This window comes from Eumetopias jubatus, unplaced genomic scaffold (assembly GCF_037043125.1).
Source record: "Eumetopias jubatus isolate StellerSeaLion01/CBP00866 unplaced genomic scaffold, mEumJub1_p1.0 scaffold_14, whole genome shotgun sequence".
NCBI lineage: Eukaryota > Metazoa > Chordata > Mammalia > Carnivora > Otariidae > Eumetopias > Eumetopias jubatus.
In genome coordinates this window covers 4116433-4140266 of record NW_028274820.1, presented here as the reverse complement: position 1 = coordinate 4140266, position 23834 = coordinate 4116433, and the positions used below count along the sequence as shown (strand labels likewise).

The window sequence follows — 23834 nt, the reverse complement described above, 5'->3', positions numbered from 1 at the left end:
TAGGAATGAAACCATACGATAATTGTCTTTCTCTGACTTATTTCACTTAGCATAATACACTCCAGTTCCATCCATGTCATTGCAGATGGTAAGATTTCATTCTTTTTGATGGCTGAGTAATATTCCTGTGTGTGTGTGTGTGTGTGTGTGTGTGTGTGTGTGTGTGTGTGTGTGTGTACACCACATCTTCTTTATCAGTTCATCTGCCAGTGGACAGTTGAGTTCTTTCCACAGTTTGGCTATTGTGGACATTGCTGCTATGAACATTGGGGTGCAGGTACCCCTTTCAGATCACTACATTTGTATCTTTGGGGTAAATACCTAGTAGTGCAATTGCTGGGTCATAGGGTAGCTCTATTTTTAACTTCTTGAGGAACCTCCTTACTGTTCTCCAGAGTGGCTGCACCAGGTTTCATTCCCACCAATGGAGTAAGAGGAGTCCCCTTTCTCCACATCCTCACCAACATCTGTCATTTCCTGATGGCTAAAGTTCTCACAGCTCTTTGTTGATCTCTTCATAGAGAAAGTTTTCTGTGTGTTTTATCTTGGAGTTCCTATTGTCATCTCTTCACACTTGTATTTTCTTTGGCAGAGTTGCATAGACCATTAAGCTTACCCCGTGTACTTTTTCATCTCACACATCTTGTTTTTATTTTTGTTTTTATTATGTTAATCAGCATACATTACGTTATTAGTTTTTGATGTAGTGTTCCATGATTCATTGTTTGCATATAACACCCAGTGCTCCATGAAACGTGCCCTCTTTAATACCCATCACCAGGCTAACCCATCCACACATCTTGGTTTTAACCTCCAGATAACTTAAGTGCTTTTTAATCTTCCATGTATTAAGTTTTGAACTTCTTGGAATATTGTTATGTTAATTGTTTTAATGCTGTTTTCTACTGGTTCTCACATGGTTGTTCAGAGGAGATGGCAATTAATTTATTTTTCTTTTTATTATGAGTCCTATTTTCTTGCCTCTCATATAGTTGATTTTTCACTGAACGCCAGACATTATACATGTCTTGTTGCTTGTTGAATATTTTTGTATTTCTGTGTTTTTTTTTTTTTTGTTAGTGAATTTTGTTCTGGCACACACAGATAAGTTGTTTGGAAACTGACCATTTCTGATCTTGCTTGTAAGGTTTATTAGGCTGAACCAGAGTTCAGTCTAGACTAATTATTCCCTGCTATTGCAACAATTGTCTCTTGACTCTGGCCATATGCCTATCATTCATGAGGGTTTCCATCCTGACTCATGGTACTATGCACTAAAACCAGCTCTACATTAGCACTGAGGACTATTACTTTATAGTATGGCAATGGAATCTAAAAGCTCATGTCCTACAAAGACAATGGAAAGCTGTGTGTTTTATGACTAGCCTTAGAAGTCACCTTGTGTCACTTTTGCCATACTCACAAAGGTCTACTCAAGTTCAAAGGGAGGTGACACAGACTCTACTGCTCATTGAGTTTGCAATTTAAGAATGTTTAGGATAGGATATATTGTGTTTGCCACCTTTGGAAAAGTCCTTTTTATTTCCATATACATTTTAGAATCAGCATGGCCAATTTCTACTTTTAGTAAGCCTGATAGAATTATGACTTGGAGAGAATGTGGCTTTGTGTTCATGAGCTATTTTATTTTTTCATCATTATTGTGGTATAAATGACAAAATTATATATAAGACATACAACTTGATGTTTTAATATATGTATACACTGTGAAATAACCGCCACAGTCAAGCTAATTAACATATCCATCACCTCCCATTATCTCACATAGGTACCATTTGTGTGTGTGTGAGATCACTTACTATCTATCCCTTCAGTAAATTTCAAGTATGCAATTTAATATTATTAATTATAGTTACATTGCTGTATTTTGCTCTCTAGAAATTAATTCATCCTGCATAACTGAAACTATAATATGTCATCATTTCTCCCTCCTACCAGCCCCTGGCAACCACCATTCTACCGTCTGCTCCTTTGAGTTTGACTATTTTAGATTCTGCATGTAAGTGAAATCATGCAGTATTTGTCTTGCTGTGTCTGCCTTATTTCACTTAGCATAATGTCTTCCAGGTTCATCCACATTGACATGAGTGGCAGAATTTCCTTCTTTGTTAAGGCTGGATAATATTCCATTGTGTATATAAATCACATTTTCTTTATTCTTTTATTCGTGGATGGGCATTTAGGTTGTTTCCATATTTTGACTAAATATTTGCAAACCATGTGTCTGATAAGGGCTTAATCCCCAAAACATATAAGGAACTCCTACAACTCAATAGCATAAAAACAAGTAATCCAATTAAAAAACAGGCAAATGACCTGAATAGACATTTCTCCAGAAGACATGCCCATGGCCAACAGGTACGTGGAAAGGTACTCAAAATCACTAATCACCAGGGAAATGAAAATCAAAACCACAATGAGATATCATCACGTTATTATCAATAAGACAAGAAGACAAGGGATAACAAGTGTTGGTGAGGATGTGGAAAAAAGAGACTCTTGTGTACTCTTGGCAGGAATGTGAATTGCTATAGCTATTATGGAAACCAGTGTGAAGGTATCTGATTCTTTAGGGCTTCTTAAATTTCTCATCAGTATTTTGTCATTTTTGGTGAGAATGCCTTACACGTTTTTTACTCTCTTTTAAATTGGATTTTTTAATTTAATTTTCAATTGCTGTTTGTTAAAAAACAAATATAAATTTATTTTGTATGTAGGATTTATTTCCTATGACCTACTAAACTTACTTATAGCAGATAATTTGTAGACCCCTCTGATTTGCTATGTAAACAATCATCTGGGTTAGCAAATAAAGTATTACTTATTCCCGTCAATCTTTGTACCCCCCGTGTCTTCTTTCCTGTTGCAGGGGCCTTGAGTAAATATTTAATATAAATTATGAGAGTAAATATGCTTATCTTGTTTCTAATCTTAGGAAGAAAATATGCAGCATTTCACCTTGAAGTATAATGCTAGCTGTATGGTTTGTTTTTTACATGTCCTTTATCAGATTAAGAAATTCCTATTTATTCTTAGATTATGAGTTATTATGGATGAGAGTTGGATTTTGCCAACTGCTTTTCTGCATTAAAATAAAACAATGAATTATATTTAATCTTTAAAAATATTTATTGAACTTTACATTCCTTGGGCAAACTCCACTTCATCATTACATATTGTTTGATTTAATGTGCTAATATTTTAAGGAATTGTATTATTTATATTATGTGTCTTATTATAATTTCTCAGTTTTAGCAATCATGAATATGCCAGCCATTAAAAAAATTGGCAATGTTCTTTCTATGTATTCTGAAAAATCATGTATATGTATACATATATATGATACATATGTATTATGTATATAAATGTGTATATATGATACATATGTTCATGTATGTATATGTAATAATAGTATTTTTTCCTCAAGTATTTCATAGAATTCACCAATGAAACTATTTGGGCTGGGAGCTTTATTTGTGGGGAATATATATATGTTTGAGAGAGAGAGAGTGCACAAGCAGGTGGGAGGGGTAGAGGGAGAGAGAGAATCTCAAGCAGGCTCCATGCCCAGCGTGGGGACTGATGCAGGACACGATCTCACAACCCTGAGATCATGGCTTGAGCCCAAATCAAGAGTCAGACACTTAACAAATGGAGCCACTTGGGTGCCTCAGGAAAATATTTTTTAATCAACTTTATTAAGGTGTCATAAATGCACACATTTTAATTTTAGTGTAAACATTTTAATTGCACAGTCCAATGAGTTCTGACATGTCTATTCATGATTTAACCAATACCACTATGAAAATAAATAAATTTCTATTTCCCTGATTGTTCCCTTATGCCACTTCATAATGACTCACAGCTACTTAATAAATGTAACTATTCGTACATTCAACTCTTCATAGGCATTTGGGTCGTTTCTAGTTTTGGCTATTGTGAATAAAGCTTGTATGAACATTTCTGTGTGAGTTTCTGTGTGGAGTTATATATTTTTCTCTTGGGTAAAATTACATGAGAGTTAAGGTGTAGGGTAATATGGTAAGGTAAGTGTAACCTGTCAAGAAACTCCCAAAGTTTATAGAGTTTTGGTTGGGTGATTTTCACACCCACCAGCAATGTATGAGATTTCTACTTGTTTCACATTCTTGCAGTCTTGATATTGCCCATTTTTCACATTTTAACTATCTCAATCAGAGTATAGTACTATCTCATTTGTAGTATAATTTACAGTTACCATACAACTAATGGTACCAAGTATCTTCTTACGTTCTTTGTGAGCACTCATACATATTCTTTTGTGAATTGTTGTTCAGATAGTTTCCTCTTCCCTTTTTATCAGGTTATTTTTCTTCTAAACATTGACTTAGAAAGGTTTATTTATATTTTCTGGAAATAAATCCATGTATATTCTCTGTCAACTTTCTGAATGGTATCTTTCAAATATCAGAAGTTCTAATTTTGATAAAACTAAGTTTCTCAATTTTTTTCTTAATGGCCCAAAGATATTGTGTTAAATTGTGTTAAATAGGAAATTTCTGCTTACCCCAAATTCATAAAGCATTTTTCCTATTTTCTTCTAGAAATACTAACTTTGTCTAATGTGGCCTTGATAAACACAGTTATTGTGCTGAGTTTTTTATTTTTAGGGTTCTTTTTCATACTTAATCATGTCACATAGGAATAAAGACAGTCTCACTTTTTAAATTAGTTTCCATCCCCTTTGTTTTTATTGCCCCATTGGTCTGGCTGGCACGTTCAGAAAAGGGCTCAACAGAAGTGGTGGGAGTTGGCATCTTTTTCCTCTTCCCCTTGTCACGACCCATGGGCTTTCCCAATTAGATGTGATACTTGTTGGAGGCTTTTCAGAGGTGCCATTGGTTGATGAAGGAGATTGTCTTCTATTCCCTATTTATTTTTATTTTTGATTATGAATGAGATTGAGTTTTGTCATGTTTTTTACACACTGTTGAGAAAATCGTATATATTTTTATCTGTTATGTTTTATGATGCATTGATGGATACACAAATGTTGAACTGACCTTGCATAAGCTAATGTAAACTACAAGTGATCATCATTTATAACTTCTATATATCACTGGGTTTTATATGCTAACAGTTACGGATTTTTGTATTTATAATCATGAGAGACTTCAGTCTGTACTTTTGTAATTATAAAATTTTAGTATTAGGGCACTGCTGTTTAAAAAATGAATCTCCCTCTTCTTGCTTTTTCTGAATAGTTTGGGTAAAATTTATATAATTTTCTCCAGTGTTTAATTCTTCGTTGACGCTATCTGTACCCACACATTTATTTTTGTTTGGTTTTGCTTTGGGGGTAATGGGGGGAAGGTGTGTGTGTGTGTGTGTGTGTGTGTGTGTGTGTGTGTGTGTGTGTGTGTGTGTGTGTGTGTGTGGCAGAGATTTATTATGGCTGTTTGGAAACAAATCTCTTTTTTAAAATGGTATATTTCAAACATTTAGAAATACAGAAAATGATACTGTAAAGAAGTATGTACATATATCATTCCAGCAAATAAACAAGTATGTCATCTATTCAAAACATTTTATATTATCACTTCATGTTCTAAGATTTAAAGCAATTTAAATACGAAACAGCTGAAACCTCCTATAAATTAGGCCTCCACAGTCCATTGTCTTTCCTTTTGGCTCAGATATATCTGTTATCAGAATTTGGTATTTTTTATCCCAAGTCAGGATGTTTGACTTTTAACTTTTTTATTGCAGTAATCAATAATGACAGTATTGATTTGCATGAATACACATTGTCTTCCTTAACTTCTGTAATTTGCTTTGTTTGGACTCAACATTGACCTACGATTAACTTCTCATTTTAAAATTATACAGTTTAATGCTTGGACATGCATATATCCATGAAACTATCACTACAATCAAGAAAAAGATCTTTGCCACAATGCTCAATTTTGCTTATGCCCTTTTGTAATTGATAGTACTTCCACATTCATTCCCAAACAAATACTGATATACCTTGTGTCATGCATTTTTTAACTTTCTATAAGTGGAGTCATGCAGTATATAATGTTTGAATACTTTCACTCAGCAGAATAATTTTGAGATTCACCAGTGTTATTGTATGTATTAATAGTTTGTTCTTTATTGCTGAGTAGTATTCCATTGTATGGATATACCACATTTTGTTTATCCATTCACCTGATGATGGACATTTGGGTTGTTTCCAGTTTTAGGCCATTACAAATAAAGCTGCTATGAACATTCCTGTACAAGTCTTTGTGTGGACATATGTTTTCAGTTCTCCTGGGAAAATACCTATGACTGCAATTGCTGGGTCATACGGTAAGTGTATGTTTAACTTTATAAAAAAAAAAAAAAAAGCCAAATTATTTTCTTAAGGCTGTACAATTTCATGTTCTACCAGCAAAGTTGGGGAGTTCTAGTTACTCTAAATCCTTTCCAAAGCGTAGTATGGTCACTCTTTTTTAATTTTAGCACTTTCAGTGTGTGTGTGTGTGTGTGTGTGTGTGTGTGTGTGTGTGTAGTGATATCTCATTGTGGTTTTAATTTTAAATTTCCTTTTAAAAAGATATTTTCAGGTTCCTATTGGATATTGGTATTTCATTTGCACAGTATATGTTTAAATATCTTTCCCATTTTTTAAGTGGTTCTTTGTCTTACTGAGTTGTAAGAGTTCTTAATATAGTATAGACAGAAGTCACTTTCCAATATACAGGTTTTCCCCACTGTCTGAAGTTTCACTTCATGTCACTTTACTTTTATGAAAGACCTACCTTAGTTTTCATTAACTAAAGAAAATCCGAGAGGATTTCCACTTCTATGAAGTGGTAGTTGCTTCTTTGCTTTGCAACATTTCAGCTTCCAGTATGTTTCCTAGGAATGCTCTGCTTTCAGATAGTGAGGAGAACCTGTATGTGCGTGAATGTATTCTCCCAGACTGTGGCCTACTTTTTTGTTTTCAAACGAAAACATTGAAGTCCAATTTACTAATTTTTTATCCTGTGGTTCATGTGTTTTTGTGTTCTAATAAACCTTTGCATATTCTAAGATCACAAAGATTTTCTCCTGTGATTTTCATTTAGTACTTTTGGGTCGTACACTGAGGTCTGTGGTCCGTTTGAGTTAATTTTCTACTTGGTACAAGGTAAGGGTTGATGATCTTTTTTATTTTTTTTTACACCATACAGATACCCTGTCCTGGCGGTCTAGCATGATTTGTTGAAAACTTCTCTTTCTCCATTAAAATGTCCTGGTACCTCTTGTCGAAATTCAGCGGACTGTCCTTTTGTAGGCTTGACTTTGCTCCATCCATCCACATCTTTTATTTCAGCAATACCGAAGTGTCGATTGCTGGAACTTCATAGTAACTATTACACTGCATTAAAAAAAATTGCTTTGATTATTCTACTTTTTGAATTACCATATACAGTTTAGAATTAGCATGCCAATTTCTGCAAATAAGCCTGCTGCGGTTTGAATAGACTGCATTGATGCTAGAGACAAAATTGATAATAATTGTAATCCCAAACACATAGTTCTGATGGTGAACATGGTTATCCATCGTCTGTGTAAATTATTTTAAATTTGTCTCAAGGATGTTTTGTAGTCTGCATATTCTTCTTGGACTATTCTGAAGGATGGCATAGGGTTTTTTGCTCTTGTTTTTAATAATTTGGAATGTAAATAGAATTCTTTTTAATGATTTAATTTTCCAGTTAGCATATAAGAATGCAGTTAATTTTTTTAAAGGAGAATTTTGAAGTGTTTTATTTTTTTTTATTTTTTTCCAAAGATTTTATTTATCTGTCAGAGAGTGAGAGAGAGCAAGCGAGCACAAGCAGAGGAAACAGTGGGCGGAGGGAGAAGCAGGCTTCCCGCTGAGCAGGGAGCCCGATGTGGGACTTGATCCCAGGACCCTGGGATCATGACCTGAGCCGAAGGCAGACGCTTAACTGACTGAGCCACCCAGGCGCCCCAAGAGTACAGCTAATTTTTTTTGAAGAGGATATTAAATCATGTATTGATTGCACATGATACTGTATGATACGCAGGCTTTATTCCCATTTATAATTTTATCTGATAATATAATTGAATTTAGATATGTTATAAAGGTTATGCCAACAATCATATTAATAACCAAATAAACTCTTTGACTTTGCTTGAGTGATCTTTTAATGTTGAACTCCAGGTCACAACGAACTTACGGTGTCAGTTCAACTATATCAGTGTTTCTGGAGACAATGGCTCCTGTGCCCACGCAGGTTGTATATAAATTTCAGATGCAACCTGGAATCATCTTGAAGGAATTCTAACTTCACATTGTTGGGGTAGTTTACCAGAATGTCTTCAGAGTAGACTGAATTTAAGCTACATTTTTAGAAAGACACATTCATTCAGCATCATGATCAGACTTTAAATTTAGCAATCAATAGCATGGGAGCAAAAAAAAAAAAAAAAAAAAAATCCACATTAAAACCCGTCATTGGAATGCTTTACACTCTCCATAGAATAGAAACTAAACTAACCTGTTATGCAGTTCATCACAAATACAGTCCTCGAGTTTTTGTCCATGCATGTGAGTATTGTCTAAAACGTGTCTTCTTTGTGGCAGCTAGGACCTGCCACCAGTGTGCATGGCTGAGTTCATAAATCTCTTGTAATCGGTAGCTCTCCTGTCACTTCTCTGGCTCTCCTCTCCTGCTCAGCTTTCTTTCCTGGCATTCATTAAAATCTTCTGCCACTGTCACCACTCCTGTTTCTGCTGGAACCACCACAGCCACCTTTGTTGTGTGGTTGGTTGGTAGAACATTGGCCTCTACCACCTTAGGGGCTAGAGCTTCTGCCTCCAAAATTTCCACTGTTTCTTGGGTCCAAAATGAGAAGAGTGATTGTTGTAGTTAATAGAATCATTGTAGCCTTCGTCGCCTCCAGAATAGCTTCCATCATTACCATGTCTATGATAACCATCCCTGCTGGTTCCATATCCACCACCACCTTGACTGCCACCAAAGCCATCTCACTTACTGAAGTTCCTCCATAACTACCACCAAAGTTTCCAGACCCACATCGACTTCTTCGGCTGGATGTAGCACTAGCCATCTTTCACTTAGATAGGGCTTTTCTTACTTCACAGTTGTGGCCTTCACAGTAGGGTATTTCTGAATGATAATCTTGTCTACGGAGTCATGGTTATCAAACATTACAAAAGCAAGGCCTCTCTGGCCACTGTCTTAGTCATGATTTCAATCACTTCAATTTTCCCATCCTTTTCCGAATCTCTTAGGTGATGTTTTTTTGGTGTCTTCTTTAATGCCATCAACAAAAATCTTCTTCACAGTTACATAGGCACCAGGTCTTTGCAGATGTTCTCTTGAGACAGCCCACTTTGGTTCCACTACTCTTCCAACCACCTTGTGTGACCTTGCGTTCATGGCTGCATCCACCTCTTCTTCAGTGGCATACGTGACAAACAAAACCTCCCGAGTGCTTCATGTTTGGATCTCTCAGTACTACACGTCCATGAACATTCCCCAGTCCTCACAATGGCTCCTCAGACTCTCATCAGCTGTTTCAAAGACCAAACCTCCGATGAAGAGCTTCCACAGTTACCTGGGCTCTTTGGGAGACTTTGACTTAGGCATGACAGCAGTGGAAGGGGAGACTTTAATGATGCTTGTTCAGTGGCATTCATGGGCAGAAATACTGACCTGGATCATGTGACTCTGTTTAATTCACTGACTAGATCTCAAAATTATTTTTGTACTCTATATTTTTCTTACATGAGTAAACATACCATCTGTAAGTAATAGCGGTTTTACTTCTTTGTCTTATAATTGTGCCTTTTATTTCTTTTACTTGTTTTATTGCATTTGCTAGCTCCTCCAATGCAGTGTTGAGTAGAAATAAAAACAGGTATTCTTGCCCTGTTCCCAATATTAGAGATAAATAACTTTTTACTTTCAAGTATGGTATCAACAGTAGGATCTTCTTAGATGCTTGTTGCCAGTTTGAAGCAGTCCCCTGCCATTCTTGGGTTTTCTGAAGCCTTAATCATGAATAGTTAGTGAATTTTGTCCTATACTTTATCTGCAACTTTTGAAATAATCATACGGTTTTTGTCCTTTATTAGGTTAGTATAGAAATTTGCATTGATTGATTTTCTAATGTCGAAACGACTTTGCATTTCTAATTTCTCTTTTGATATTTTCTTTATCCTATTGATCTTTCAAGAGAAAATTAATTTGCACATATTTGTGAACTTCCCACTTTTTCTTATTTTATGGATTTCCAGCCTCATCGTGTTGTGATTATAAATAATTTGTATGCCAGTCTTTTAGGGTCTGTATTTTGGCCCAAAATATTCTCTATCCCAGGATATATTCCATGTGCACTTGAGAAAAATGGGTATTCCGTCACTGTGGGTGGAGTGTTTTATGAATGTCTGTTACGTTTAATTGGTTTATTGTGTTGTCAGCCCTCCACTGATCTTCTGTCTAAAGACTCTATTCAGGGGCGCCTGAGTGGCTCAGTTGGTTAAGCATCCGCCTTGGGCTCAGGTCATGATCCCAAGGTCCTGGGAGCAGGGACCCTGCTTCTCCCTCTCCCTCTGCCTGCCACTCTGCCTACTTGTGCCTGCTCTCTCTCTGTCAAATAAATAAGATCTTTAAAAAAATAAATAAAAACTCTATCCATTATTTGAAGTGAGGTAATGAAATCTCTATTACCGTAAAGCTTTGTCAGTTTCTCCCTTAATTCTGTCAGTTTGCTTTATATATTTTGTGTACCTATTGTTTGTTGTACATATTTTTATAATTGTTATATCTTGGTGAATTGACCCTTTTGTAAGTATGTAGTTTCTTTCTTTTCCTCTTAATAACAGTTTTTGACTATTCTCTTTAGTGTATATTATTAGTACAGCAACCCAGCTCTTTTTTCATTACTATTTTCATGGAATATCTTTTTTCATTCTTTCACTTTCAACCTGTTTGTTTCTTTTGATCTAAAGTGAGTCTCCTACAGATTGCATATAGTTGTATCATGTTTTATTTATTCATTCTGTCAATCTCCAACTTCTGGTAGTGGAATTTAATCCATTTATGTTGAAGTAATTACAGATAGGAAAAGACTTATTTCTGCCACATTATTATTTCTGGTATGTTGATTGTTTTCCAGAGTTCTTTCAGAGTTAACTCTGAGAGTTTTGCTTGATTTTTTTCGTATCTTTTTGGTTGGGACAGCCTTTTGGAGCTACCAGTGTTTTTGCTGGTATCACTGTCTATTCATTTTTTGAAACTTTTGTTTCTCTTTATTCTACAGAATGGGCAATTCCTGTTGGTATATCTTCATATTTACTGACATATTCTACTTTTGTCATTATTTTGCTATTAAACAGATCTAGGGTTTTTTTTTTTTTAATATTTTAGTTTTGTGGTCTAGAATTTTATTTGCTTTAGAGCTTCCATTTCTTTGATGCAATTTTCCAATCTGCTCACTTATTATGGTAATATATGTCCTTGGATACATTTATGCTACCTGCTGTAAAGTCTTTATAGCTAATTACCACATCTGTGTTATTTTGGATCTGTTTCTACTGATCTTTTTCCTCTTGACTATGAGTCACAGTTTTCTGTGTCTTTGAAAATCTAATAATGTTTATGATATACTAAACTTTATGGATAGTACTGTGTAGAGTCTTCTGGTTTATTTTTCTTCTGAAGATTGTTGATTTATGTTTTAATAATATGACAGATTCAAAATCTAAACTCTTTCCCCCAGCATAGGTATCATCTCTGTTTATTCAGCCTTCCAACTCTTGCTTTTTGCTGAGCTGCTTGCAACGTCATTGACACATGTGAAGGTTATACATTAGCCAGTTATCTGGGGTTGGAGTTTATATGCAGATTAAATGAGCTCCTGATTCTGTTTCACTGAATTTTTCCCATCACTTTCCATTTGTTCTGGTGGCCTAAAAGTCTGTCCTTTTATTTTTTGTAACCAGTGAGACTGAATTTCTGCTTCAGTGTTACCCACCCATGGGCCACATAGACAGGTGAGTGCCCACTGCAGTGATAAAACAATGATTTTACCCAGTAAAGTTCCCCTTTCAGGAGTTAGCATGCCTTCGGTATCTGCCTGCTTTTGCTACCTCTTCAGTGCTGTGAAATCGTGTGTACTGCTTTTTCCAGATTTTATCACTTTTACTGCAGATGGATTAATTTGGTACAAGTTAGAATTGGAGTTCTTACCACTTGTTTTTGGTACATATTTTTTGTTTGTATAGTAGTATGAGTCTTACTGCTTCTTTCTTTCTTTTTAGAAAAGGCTTACCTGCCTCATAGTTATGAAAAAAAGGTTTTCTAGTAATTTATTCCACTAATACCAAAATTTTCTTTACCCTAAGATCTAAAATAAGGGTACATGCCATATATATGTCTTTTAAAATGTCCTCTTTTTTGTTTTACTGATTGTGGTAATTACTAAACTTATTAAGTGTCTTGATGTCTAGAGGGGATAAACCACCTTCTTTACACTTTTTAAATGCTACCAGTTTTGAATTGTTCGTCAGGTTACATAAAAGAAAATTGTGGTTGAGATTTTATTTGAGTGTATTGCTGGTATAAATTAATTGGGTTAATATTTACATTTTTGCTTTCACAGCATAAAGTTGGATTTTTAAAAATCCAGCCTGAGAATCTAATAGTAGGCCATTTTAACTGATTCACATTATTGTAGACTGTATTTGTGAGATTCATTCATATTTTTGTGGTTATAAAACTATCTTTAAAAATTTCTATTTCTACATAATATTCTATCATGAATATATAAAGGTGTATATATCTGTTTCATTGTTTGAAATTGCTTCGTACTTCTGGGGTTTTTTGCCATGAATATCTTTGTTTATATACCCTAGTCTCCAAGATTCTTCAACGTCTTTACCTAACACTGGGTCTTAAGACATGCAGTTCATTAAAATATATCAGCATGCTTTCCAAATTTGGTGTATTAATTAACACTTCTACAATAGCAACATAGGAGAAATCCTGTATGCAGTTCTTGGCATAATCAATCACACTTTACATATTTGCAATCTGATGACCCTGTGTAATGCATCACATTTTTTTAAACTGTGGTAGAATATACATAAAATAATGTTTTAAGCATATTTAAGTGTACAATTTTATGGCATTAAGCACATATACATTGTTGTACAACCATCAGCACCATCCATCTCTAGAACTTTTTCCATCTTCCTCATTGAAATTCTGTACCTATTAAATAGTCTGCAGTCCCCTCTTCCTTTAGTCCCTGACAATCACCACTCTTCTGTCTCTGTAAATTTGACTACTACAGGTACCCCATATAAATAGAAATTTACAGTATTTGTTCTTTTGTGCTTGGCTTATTTCCCTTAGCATCTCTTTTGTATCATATGTCAGAATTCCTTTCTTTTTAAGACTGAATAATATTCCATTGTATGGATGGACCACATTCCCATTCTCTTTAAAATGTGTGGTAGGTTACCATGACACATTTTCAACTCATTCCACATTACTTTTCATAGTTTCACATTCTCACATTTGTTTCACATTAGTTCACCTAACACGTATATACCACATCTTCTTTCTTTTATTTTATAATTTTTTTTATTTGAGTATAGTTGACACACAATGTTACATTAATTTCAGGTGTACAACATAGTGATCTGACAAGCTTATGCATAATGCTATGTTTACCACAAGTGTAGCTACCATCTGTCCCCATACAATGCTATTACAGTATCAGTGCTTATATTCCCTATGCCGTGTCTTTTATTCCTGTGACTTGTACTAAACCTTCTCTATCCACATGCATGTACCACATTTAATTTTTATCCATTCATCTGTCATTGGAAATTGGGGTTGTTTCCACCTCTAGGCTGTTGTGAATAATGCTGCAGCAAACATGATGTGCAAATATCTCTTTGAGATCCTGCTTTGAGATCTTTTGGATAAATACTGTATCAGTCCGTTTGGGCTTCCATTACAAAATCCCAGACTGGATGGCTTAAACAGTACAATTTTTTTTCCCCACAATTCTGGAGTCTAGAAGTCCAGGTTCAAGGTTTTGGTTTCCCATGAGTGCTTTCTTCTTGGCTTGCAGATGGCATAGCCTGCCACCTTCTCATTATATCCTCAGATGGTCTTGGTTAATGTGTACAGAAGGAGAGAGAGAGCTGGCACTCTGTTCTCCCTTCTTATAAGGGCACTAATACTATCAGATCAGAGTTCCACTCTTAGGACCTCATTTAACTGTAATTACTTCCTAAGAGGCCCCATCTATAGAGAGAGCCACACTGGGAGTTAAGTCTTCAACATACACATTTTAGAGAGGCATACACCTTCAGTCCATATACTTATACTCAGAAGTAGAATCACTGGATCATATGGTAGTTCAGTTTTTAATTTTTGGAGGAGCCACCATACACAGAGGCAGCACCATTTTACATCCCCACCAACAAAGCACAAGGCTTACAGTTTCTCTGCATCTTGGCCAACACTTGTTATTTTACTTTTTTTTTTTTTCTTTTAATAACTTGCCATCCTAATGTGTGTGAAGTGGTCTCATTGTGCTGTTGATTCTCATTTCCTTGATGATTAGTGATGTTGAATATCTTTTCATGTATTTATTGGTTATTTGTATGTCTTGTTTGGAGAAATGGCTACTCAAAGCTTTTGCCTACTTTTTAATTGGGTTGTTTAATTTTTGTTGTTGAATTAGAGTTCTTTATTATTTTGCATATTAACCTCCTTTGCAAATAATTTATGTTTTTGTGCATATGCTTTTGGTGTTATATTAAACAAACCATTGAAAATTGTAATGTCATGCATCTTTTATCTTACATTTTCTTCCAAGAGTTTTACAGTTTTAGCTCTTCTGTTTGTATCTTTGATCTTTTTGAGCTAACTTTTACATACGGCTTAACGTAGGAGTCCAGCCTCATACATTTGCATGTGGATATCCCCCTTACCTACTACCATTTGTTGACAAGACTGCCCTTGCCTCATTTGAATGATCTTGGTACCCTTGTTCCAAATCATTTGAGAGTTTATTTCTTGACTATTTTATTCTGTTTGTCTCAAGCTCTATCTTTATGCCAGGACCGGACCATTTTTATCATTGTAGCTTTGTAGTGTTAAAATCAGCAAGTATGAAATTTACAGGTTTGTTTTTCAAAATTGTTTTGGCTCTTCTTCATCCCTTTAGTTTCAGTGAATTTTAGGATGGATTTTTCTTTTTCTGAAAACATTGTCACTGGGATTTTGGTGGAATTTGCAGAGAATCTGTGAATGGTTTCCAGTAGCATTGACATCTTAACAATATTAAATGTCCCAACCCATGAACATGAGATGTCTTTCCATTTATTTGTGTCTTTGATTTCTTTCAGTAATTTTTAGTAGTTTTTGGTATACAGGTATTATGCCTTGTTGGTTATTTACCCCTAAATAGTATATTTTGATGCTCTTGTAAGTAGAACTGTTTTTCTTAATTTTCTTTTTGGATTGTTCATTGTTAGTGTATAGAAACACAGATGATTTTTGCATGTCAATTTTGTGTCTTGTAACTTGGCTTAATTTGTTTATTAGGTCAATTAGGGTTTTTTTTTTTTTGGTGGATTCTTTAGGGCTTTTTGCATAGAAGATCATACTATCTGTGGACAGGCTAACGTTACTTCTTTCTAATTTGAATTCTTTTTTTTTTTGCCTTGCCCTGGGTAAGACTTCCAATATTATATTAAAAGAAACAGAGATAATAGTCATCCTTGTCTTTTTCCTCATCTTAGAGGAAAAGCTTATAGTCTCTTATGGTTATGATACTGACTGGGTTTTCATGAAGGCCCTTTATCAGGTTGAGGAAAATCCATTTTATTCCTCTCTTTTAAGTGTTTTTTCTTAACATTAAATAAGTATCTATTATATTATCCATTACCAAACATGGTTTTAAGTGATATGAGAGGGAATTATCAAAAACACACACAATTTTAGCTTGTGGGAATTTTAGGGAATGTGTAATCTAATGGGATATAAATCTGAACATATGAAAATTTACGTAGCAGTTAATGACTAAATGTAGTAAGGGCCACATGGGTGATACAGATTTGCTATAGGAGCTCAAGAATAAGGAGAACACAAGATTGAGTTTTGTCATGGTATCCTGAGTGCTGCGTATGTTTCAGTCAGTGCATTAAGCTCTGCTTACCCCACAGAAATATACATTTCACTCATTTCTTTATAATAATAACTGAAGCTTTGCTAAAAGTTTGGCCAGTGTTTTCTTAAACACCAAAGATTTTGATGCAGGAAGTATCCAAATTTTGTAATCAAGGAACTTGAATCTCGGCAATCTTATGGTACTTGCATGTGTTCATAAAGATACTAAGTGAAAAATTAGAATTTGAAACCAAATTTGACTCACTACAAAACTCCTCTCCTTTTTATTTGACTACTTTGCCTTGTGCTCCTTTACTTATGTTCCTGTGGTATCTTTCATACCTATTGAGGTATAATTAACAAAATTGTAAGATATTCAAGGTGTACATTGTGATGACGTGATATATGTATGCATGGTGGGAGGATTTCTCCCATCTGGTTCATTAACACCCCCATCACCTCACATATTTATTTTTTTATTTGATTTGATTTGATTTGATTTGATTTGATTTTATCTTTAATGAGAACCTTTAAGTTCTTCTTTCTTAGGGTGCAAACTTTTGGCTATAAGATGGATAAAGTCTAACGATCTAACATAGTAACTATGGTTGATAATACCCCATTATATAATTGAAATTTGCTTAGAGTTTTTACTGTAACATGATGTTGAATTTTGTCAAATGCTTTTTGTGCAGTTAAGATGATTGTATGGTATTCCTCCCCCCATCATTCTGTTAATGTGATATAAGGAACTGTCCTTGATTTTCATATATCAAACTGTCCTTGCATTTTAGGAATAAACCCTCCGTGACCATGGTATATAATCCTTTTAATATGCTGTTAAATTGGTTTAGTATTTTTTGGAGGATTTTTCCATCAATATTCAGAAGGTTTATTAGTCCATAGGTTTGTTTTCATGTACTATCTTTGGCTTTAGTAATAGGGCAATTCTGCCCTTACCGAATGAGTCCAGAAGTTTTCCTTCCACTTCAGTTTTTAAAAGAGTTTGAGAAGTATTGGGGTTAATGATTTTCTTTTTTTTTTTTTAAATATTTGGTAGAATTCATCTGTGAAGACATATAGACTTGGCCTCTTATTTGTTGGAAGGTTTTGGTTATCTTACGTTTTGTTGTATTTTTAAAAAATTTTTAATAGTAGTTAGAAAGCTCATAACATAAAATCATCTACCTTGACCATTTTTAAGTATACAGTTCAGTAGCCCTAACTTGACATTGTTGTACAGCAGATATCTAAAACTTTCCATAACCTCTTGTTTTTTTGTTTTTTTCTTTTTATTATTATGTTATGTTTTCCATAACCTCTTGAACAACAACTTCCATTTCTTCCTCCTCCAGCTCCTAGAAACCACAGCTCTTTCTATTTCTCTGAGTTGGATTTGTTTAGATACTTCTTGTACTATTTATTTTTTTTATAACTGGCCTCAGTTCACTTAACATAATATTCTCAAGTTTCGTCCATAACACAGCACGTTGCAGGTTTTATTTCTTAAGGCTGAACGATATGCTGCTGTGTATATATACCGCATTTTCTTTATCCGTTTACCCACTGAGGGACTCTTGGGCTCTTTTCGCCAACACTGCAGTGAACAAAGGTTTAGAGATGTCCCTTCAGGATCCTGCTTTCAGTTTTCTTGTCTCTGTATCTGGAAGTGGAACTGCTTGATCATATGGTACATCCATTTTTAATGTTTTGAGGAACCTCCATATTTTTCCTATAGCAGTTGCACCATCCTGCATTCCCACCAACCGTGCATAAGGGCTCCAATTTCTTCACATCGTCACCAACACTTCTTTTCTTTTCTTTTTTTTTTTGATAGTGTCCATTCTAATGTGTGTGAAGTGATACCATACTCTAGTTTTGATTTGTACTTCCCTAATAATTAATGACGTTGAGAACCTTCTCATATGTTTGGTCCTTTGTGCTCTCTTCTGATTCCTCTGTATACTTGGCTGCCTTTTTTTTTTTTTTTTTTTTTTGCTTGTTTTTTAATATCTTCATTTTCCTGAGAGTCCGCGCGCTGATTCTTCTGTGGTCCTTTGGTGTTCTGTCGTATTCCTCAGTCACCAGTCTCTGGCCCCAGGTATCTGGGGGTCTGTCATCACCTTGTGGTTCTCAGAAATATGCCCAGGACTTCCCCTAGCCTGAGATTTGAACGAGTTCTGAAAGGAGCAACACTGAGACCAACCCCTCAGGTGGCCATCGGACAGGTGGCCGATCCCATCTGCTCTGCTCTCTGGTGTGTGGGATGGAACCCAGCACTGGGCTGCTACCCACCCCCCCGCCCCCGAAACCGTGGGTCTGCCCTGGAGAGGAGCCGGGACAAGGTCGAGCAAAAAATGCCACAAATTTTGTACCATTTGGAACATGACTTCTCGATTTTGTGTTCATTTGGTTGCTGTTGATCTTCAACTAATTTTCAGACCTCCTACAAGGTTATTTTAGCCAGTCTCTAGTTGTTTATTTAATATTTCCATGGGGGCCTGGAGCTGTCCTTTTGCTGAAGTCACTGTCAGTATATTAGAGTTTGCTATTGATTTGCATTTCCCAAATTCTTAATTTCTTTGAGCGGTTTTGGTGTGTGTGTGTGTGTGTGTGTGTCTCAATAAAAACGACATTAGTCAGACATTTTTTTCTCATTTATTTCTATTTTTAAATTGGTTTTCTGTCCTCATTGATTTATAGGAATTATTTGTATATTCTGGATGGTATTCTATTGGTTATTGCTGCAACTGTGACCCAGTTTTGTTGCTTGACTATTCCTACTTTTATCATTTTTAATTAAGTTCTTAATTTTAATACCACATGTATCACATGTTTTATATTATGCTTAGTTATTTCCCTTTTTAAGGAAGTATTCCCTATCCTAAATTCATGAAGATATTTTCCTCTGCCTGCTTTTCATTTCTTTGTATGTCAGTACTGATCAGTCATCAGTACTTCCTGCTCCTCTTACCAAGATTTAATCAGGTTGCTCTCAAAACTGCAGCTGGGAACCATTCTGCTCAGTGAGACTAAAAACTAGAAGATAATTTTGCTAATCCTCTACTTTAAATTTAAATAACATTTGAGAATTTTTCCTCCATTCCACATAAAAGAGAACATGACATTTTAGGATATGTCGTAGGAGAGAGTGCTATAGGTAAGGACTCTGAGGTGTTGTACATACTGTGTTATAAAGATTTATGAATTCTAAGGACATTTATTAGAAGATCATATTTATTTAAACTTGGGTTTAGATGCCAGTGTCAGCTCTGCTGGTGATCCTCGGTATAAAGTATGTGTGTAAGGACTGCCTGCAGATTTATGTTTCTCTTCTCCCTGTGTATTGACTTAACACTGATACCTTTTCTCAGCATTTCCATATTTGTGCTTTAAGAAATATTAATATGTGTTTTGAAAGAAAGAGTACCATGGTCACACACCTTTGAAAAATGTCACATCATGACAATCTTACCCTATACATCACCACTTTAAATACTGTTGTTACTGCAGCAAAAAACCTACTTAACTTTGTTTAACCAGTATTTTTTATCTGCAACATTATTCCCCAAAATATCTATTAAAACCAGAATGAAAGGGCGCCTGGGTGGCTCAGATGGTTAAGCGTCTGCCTTCGGCTCACGTCATGATCCCGGGGTCCTGGGATCGAGTCCCACATCGGGCTCCCTGCTCCTTGGGAGCCTGCTTCTCCCTCTACTTCTCTCTCTCTCTGTCTCCCTCTCTCTCCCTCTGTCTCTCATGAATAAATAAATAAAATCTTAAAAAAAAAAAGAAATCCTTTAAAAAAGAAAACAATGAAAAATACCTTCTCTGAGTAACAGTTAAAATATTTCCCAGTTTGAAAGAATATTTTTGAAAGGGTGATATGAAATTGAATAATGTACCATGACCCAGATCCAAACAGTGGCACATATTATTGATCATGGTGCCAGAAAAAGAATCTTCTCTGATGGCCCATAACAACCATGCCTTAGATGTGCAACGAACATCTCTGTGAAGCCTTGGCTGACTACATTTGCAGTAGGAAAAGGAGGACCAGGGTAACCAGAGACCCCAGCCCAGTTAGAGAGCTTGGCGTCACGTGGCCTTCATGCGTGGCAGGAGGCGGTTCCACAGACAACAGAGCATTTATTGAAGGCTTGCGGTATTCTGGATGCGTTTTTATCTAAATCATCTGATTTCAGTCCTCGCATAATAGTACAGACTTGGTTGTTACTGCACCTGTGTTACAAATGAGGAAGCTAGAACTAAGAGTTGATCACTTACCCTGAATCCCAAAGTCAGTCAATGACTAAGGATGTATTTGCCCTTGGAATCTTTCTGCCCTTCTTTACTTTCTGTCAGGCAGAGATCACTCTGGTAACATACTCATATACAGTTATCCATACGTTAGGGATGATCAAACTGAGTTAAGTTAGTAATTTTTCCAAAGTTAAACATTCAGCAAGTGACAGAAATAGGATGTGAGGTCAGGAGATTATTAGAAATAAAGTGGAAGATCTTCCCATATCTAGGGCTATCTGTGCATCAAAGGTGTGGTTCTTAGCGTGGGCCCTCTTTCGCGCTGTGGTTTCTGCTGCAGCCCACCAGGATCCAGCTGACTTTCTCAACCCAACGTTACGTGATCAGTAAAACCGTGTGGGGTCACAGTCTTGGTCTAAGCCAGTGTCAGAGTGAAAAGTTACAACTTGTCACTTATATGAGGTATTTAGGAACAGACAGTAGAAGGGTTGCTGCTAGGCATTAGGGGAGGGGGAAATGGAGAGGTGTTTAATGAATATAGACTTGCAGTTTTTCCCAGATGAGAAAGTTCTGGAAGTTAGTTGTACAACAACGTGAATATACTTTACAGTGTTGAACTGTACACTTAAGAATGGTTAAGATGGTACATTTTATGTATATTTTGCCACGATTAACAACAGATTATAAAAAGGAAAAAGAGTCTTTTTTGAAGATGTATCCTCCATGTAAAATTAACTGATGTGGCAGTTGAGGAAACTGTTGCCTATTAACTTATTCTTTCTTCACAGTGATCTGCAGCCCTGGGTCTTACAACCCCCGTGATGGAACCCATTGCCTTCAATGCAATAGCAGCCTGGCGTTTGGAGCAAAAGCATGCGTATAGGCCATGAGTTTGAGATCTCTAGTGGTTTGTTAAACACAAAAGTATATTTTTGAAATATTAATACATAATAAATCACTATTATGCCAAAATTAAATATATTAGATTTTACAAAATACGGTGTCATCATTTTAATTGAAACATTACATGTCCAAATGCTTTACGAATGGACCATCCACTGATCTTTATACATTAATGCCAGAACTACATCTGACTTCAGAATATTTCTTGGATCGCTGTTTTTTAAAAAGGGTTTCAAATATACTCTATTGGTGTTAGCCCAAAAGATTTTTCAGGATTATATTAAAACAGCCCATTCTCTTTACAGTATGTTGACTAGTCTCAGGCCACCATATTCTTCCATAGTCATTTTAATTCCAGCTTGTTTCCTTCCTTTAATTTTATGAGATTTTATTTTTTCTGGTGTGACCTTTCATAGCTGAAGGTCACTTTTTAAAAAGCCTTTGCATCTTATGGTTGCAACTTTTAGCCACTTCAGTGTAAGGCCAGGTCCCAACAACTCGATGGGTTTTTAATGTAGTTCAGGGTGGCAGTCTTCACCTTTTTGGTTTAGAGGCCTTTAAATTACCTTTCTGACATTTTAGAATGGAATAACCATTGTATGTGCCTAAATTAACCTTTGAACTTTCACAGTGTGGAGAGAGAGAAATTAGGCAATTTCTTGCCCCGAAGACACCTCTAGGGAAAAGTATCAAACGATCATCATATCTTTTATTGCATTTCCTTTATCATTAAAGTGTTACATCACAGATACTTCTGCCACCACCACCATACCCTCTCTCACAGTGGGGTGCTGTATTTGAATATGAAAAATTACTGATAATGTAAGGGTTTAAATACCAGAAAAATACATGAGCCACTTACAGAAGAGTAGTTTCTCAATTTTTTTATTGTTTCATTTGTACTGGTAACACTTTATCTTCTCTTGGACATTCCCTGTTTTTTTCCCTTCATATTTCCTTTCTTAAGACATAAACATTTGTAAATGGCAAATATACACAGGTGGTATCTAGGCACAACTGTGCATTGACAGGGAAAAAGTTTACTTGTATCTAGGATCTATTTGACTTTTTAAAATTGACCAGTTAATAAGTTAGTCTCCCGTTTGGTCATGCTGTGGACAAACATTACCCTGGAATTCTCACATAAGTACAAAGGGAAGTGAAATGACATTTCTTTGTTAGCCTTGGTGATCTTTTTAAAAAAATTCCTTGTAACTCATAATCATGATGTAATTGTTTTCATACGGTTTTTAGAGGTTTTTTCCTTTAAAAATCTTTCTTTGCTGGAGTGGAATAAGTCACATATTTGCCATTATACTGTTTGGGGGGGCTATGGTTCTTACAGTACATGTCTTTTGTAACTAGTAAAAGACCTCCTAAGTCTCCATCTCTAAAAGCAGTGCAGCCTCTGAAGCTTTCCAGATTTCTTAATTGTGTAATAAGATGAACTGAAATACATTTTCTTTAGTACTGCCTGAGTTTGGATTAACTTTTTTCCTGGTATTTAAAAATGCTGAGGAATTTAACTTATGAAACATTGTCCTAGGGATGAACAAATATCAGCTCAATAGCTAGTCAGCCTGGGGAAGCAGAGCAGAGTTATAATGGTGGTGCAATACTGGAGACCGGAATCCAGTCCAGCAGAGAAGGTGGTCTGGGTTAAGAGTAGACAAACAATAGGGGAGTCGTGGGCGTGAGGCATGGAAGTGCCCTAGGAGTATAAATACATACTTCAGTAATTGAGATAACTGTTGCCTCTATTAACATATAACGTAGACTGTTGGAAATTGTTTTAAGTGATGACAGTGCGTAGGGTAAAAATTACAAACTAATCCCTGAGAGAGATTATTGTCATAATGCAGTTTCAAGTGTTTGTTATTTTTGTTTGCATCAGGATAATATCTTACATTTATATAATGCCTTAATTTTAACAAAGCATTTTTTAACTTTAAAACAATGTGATGTTTACATCAACCTGCAAAGCTAGGGCAAATTTGATTCCCATTTTATATTTTATTCATCAGATCTTTTTCTTACTATAAATGTGTAAATGTGTATTCATTTGGTAATATGTAAAAAGAGCCTTAACAAGGTTGATCCGGGAATGTCACTTACTGGAAACTATCTTAAAGTAAATCAAAGTAAATCAGAAATCAGGTGGAATGTTATGCCCAATGGTATTGACATCCACATTCTATATAACAACGAAAACGGAATTAACATCGATGACCTACAAGAGTGAAGTGGTTGAGTAAATTGTGCTATTTCCATAGGATAGAATGTTCTGTACTATTCCTTAAGAGTTTTGAATCAAATGAACAGTAGTTTTATGTAACAGGATCATGTGGGAGGTTTTTTTGGTATCCTCTGTTTCTCAAATTTCCTACAAAGAAACAAGTTACTTTCAAAATCTTGGGAAGCAATAAACATACTTGGAAAAACTAA

At 35.5% G+C, this 23834-nt stretch overlaps 1 protein-coding gene across 6 annotated transcripts in view; it reads left to right on the top strand.

Moving 5' to 3' along the window:
* ZPBP (zona pellucida binding protein) overlaps positions 1 to 23276 on the top strand; it is a 105696-nt gene extending 82420 nt beyond the window's left edge. For 4 of the 6 annotated variants that reach the window (XM_028108959.2, XM_028108963.2, XM_028108961.2 and 1 more), the window contains one exon: positions 21275 to 23276. In XM_028108959.2, the coding sequence (XP_027964760.1) occupies positions 21275 to 21369 (95 nt within the window). In that variant the 3' untranslated portion in view covers positions 21370 to 23276. Of the gene's footprint in view, positions 1 to 6242; positions 6358 to 7118; positions 7181 to 21274 lie in introns of all 6 variants that reach the window. The other 2 variants (XR_015766720.1, XR_015766719.1) reach the window with 2 other exon arrangements.
* The last annotated feature ends 558 nt before the right edge of the window (positions 23277 to 23834 follow it).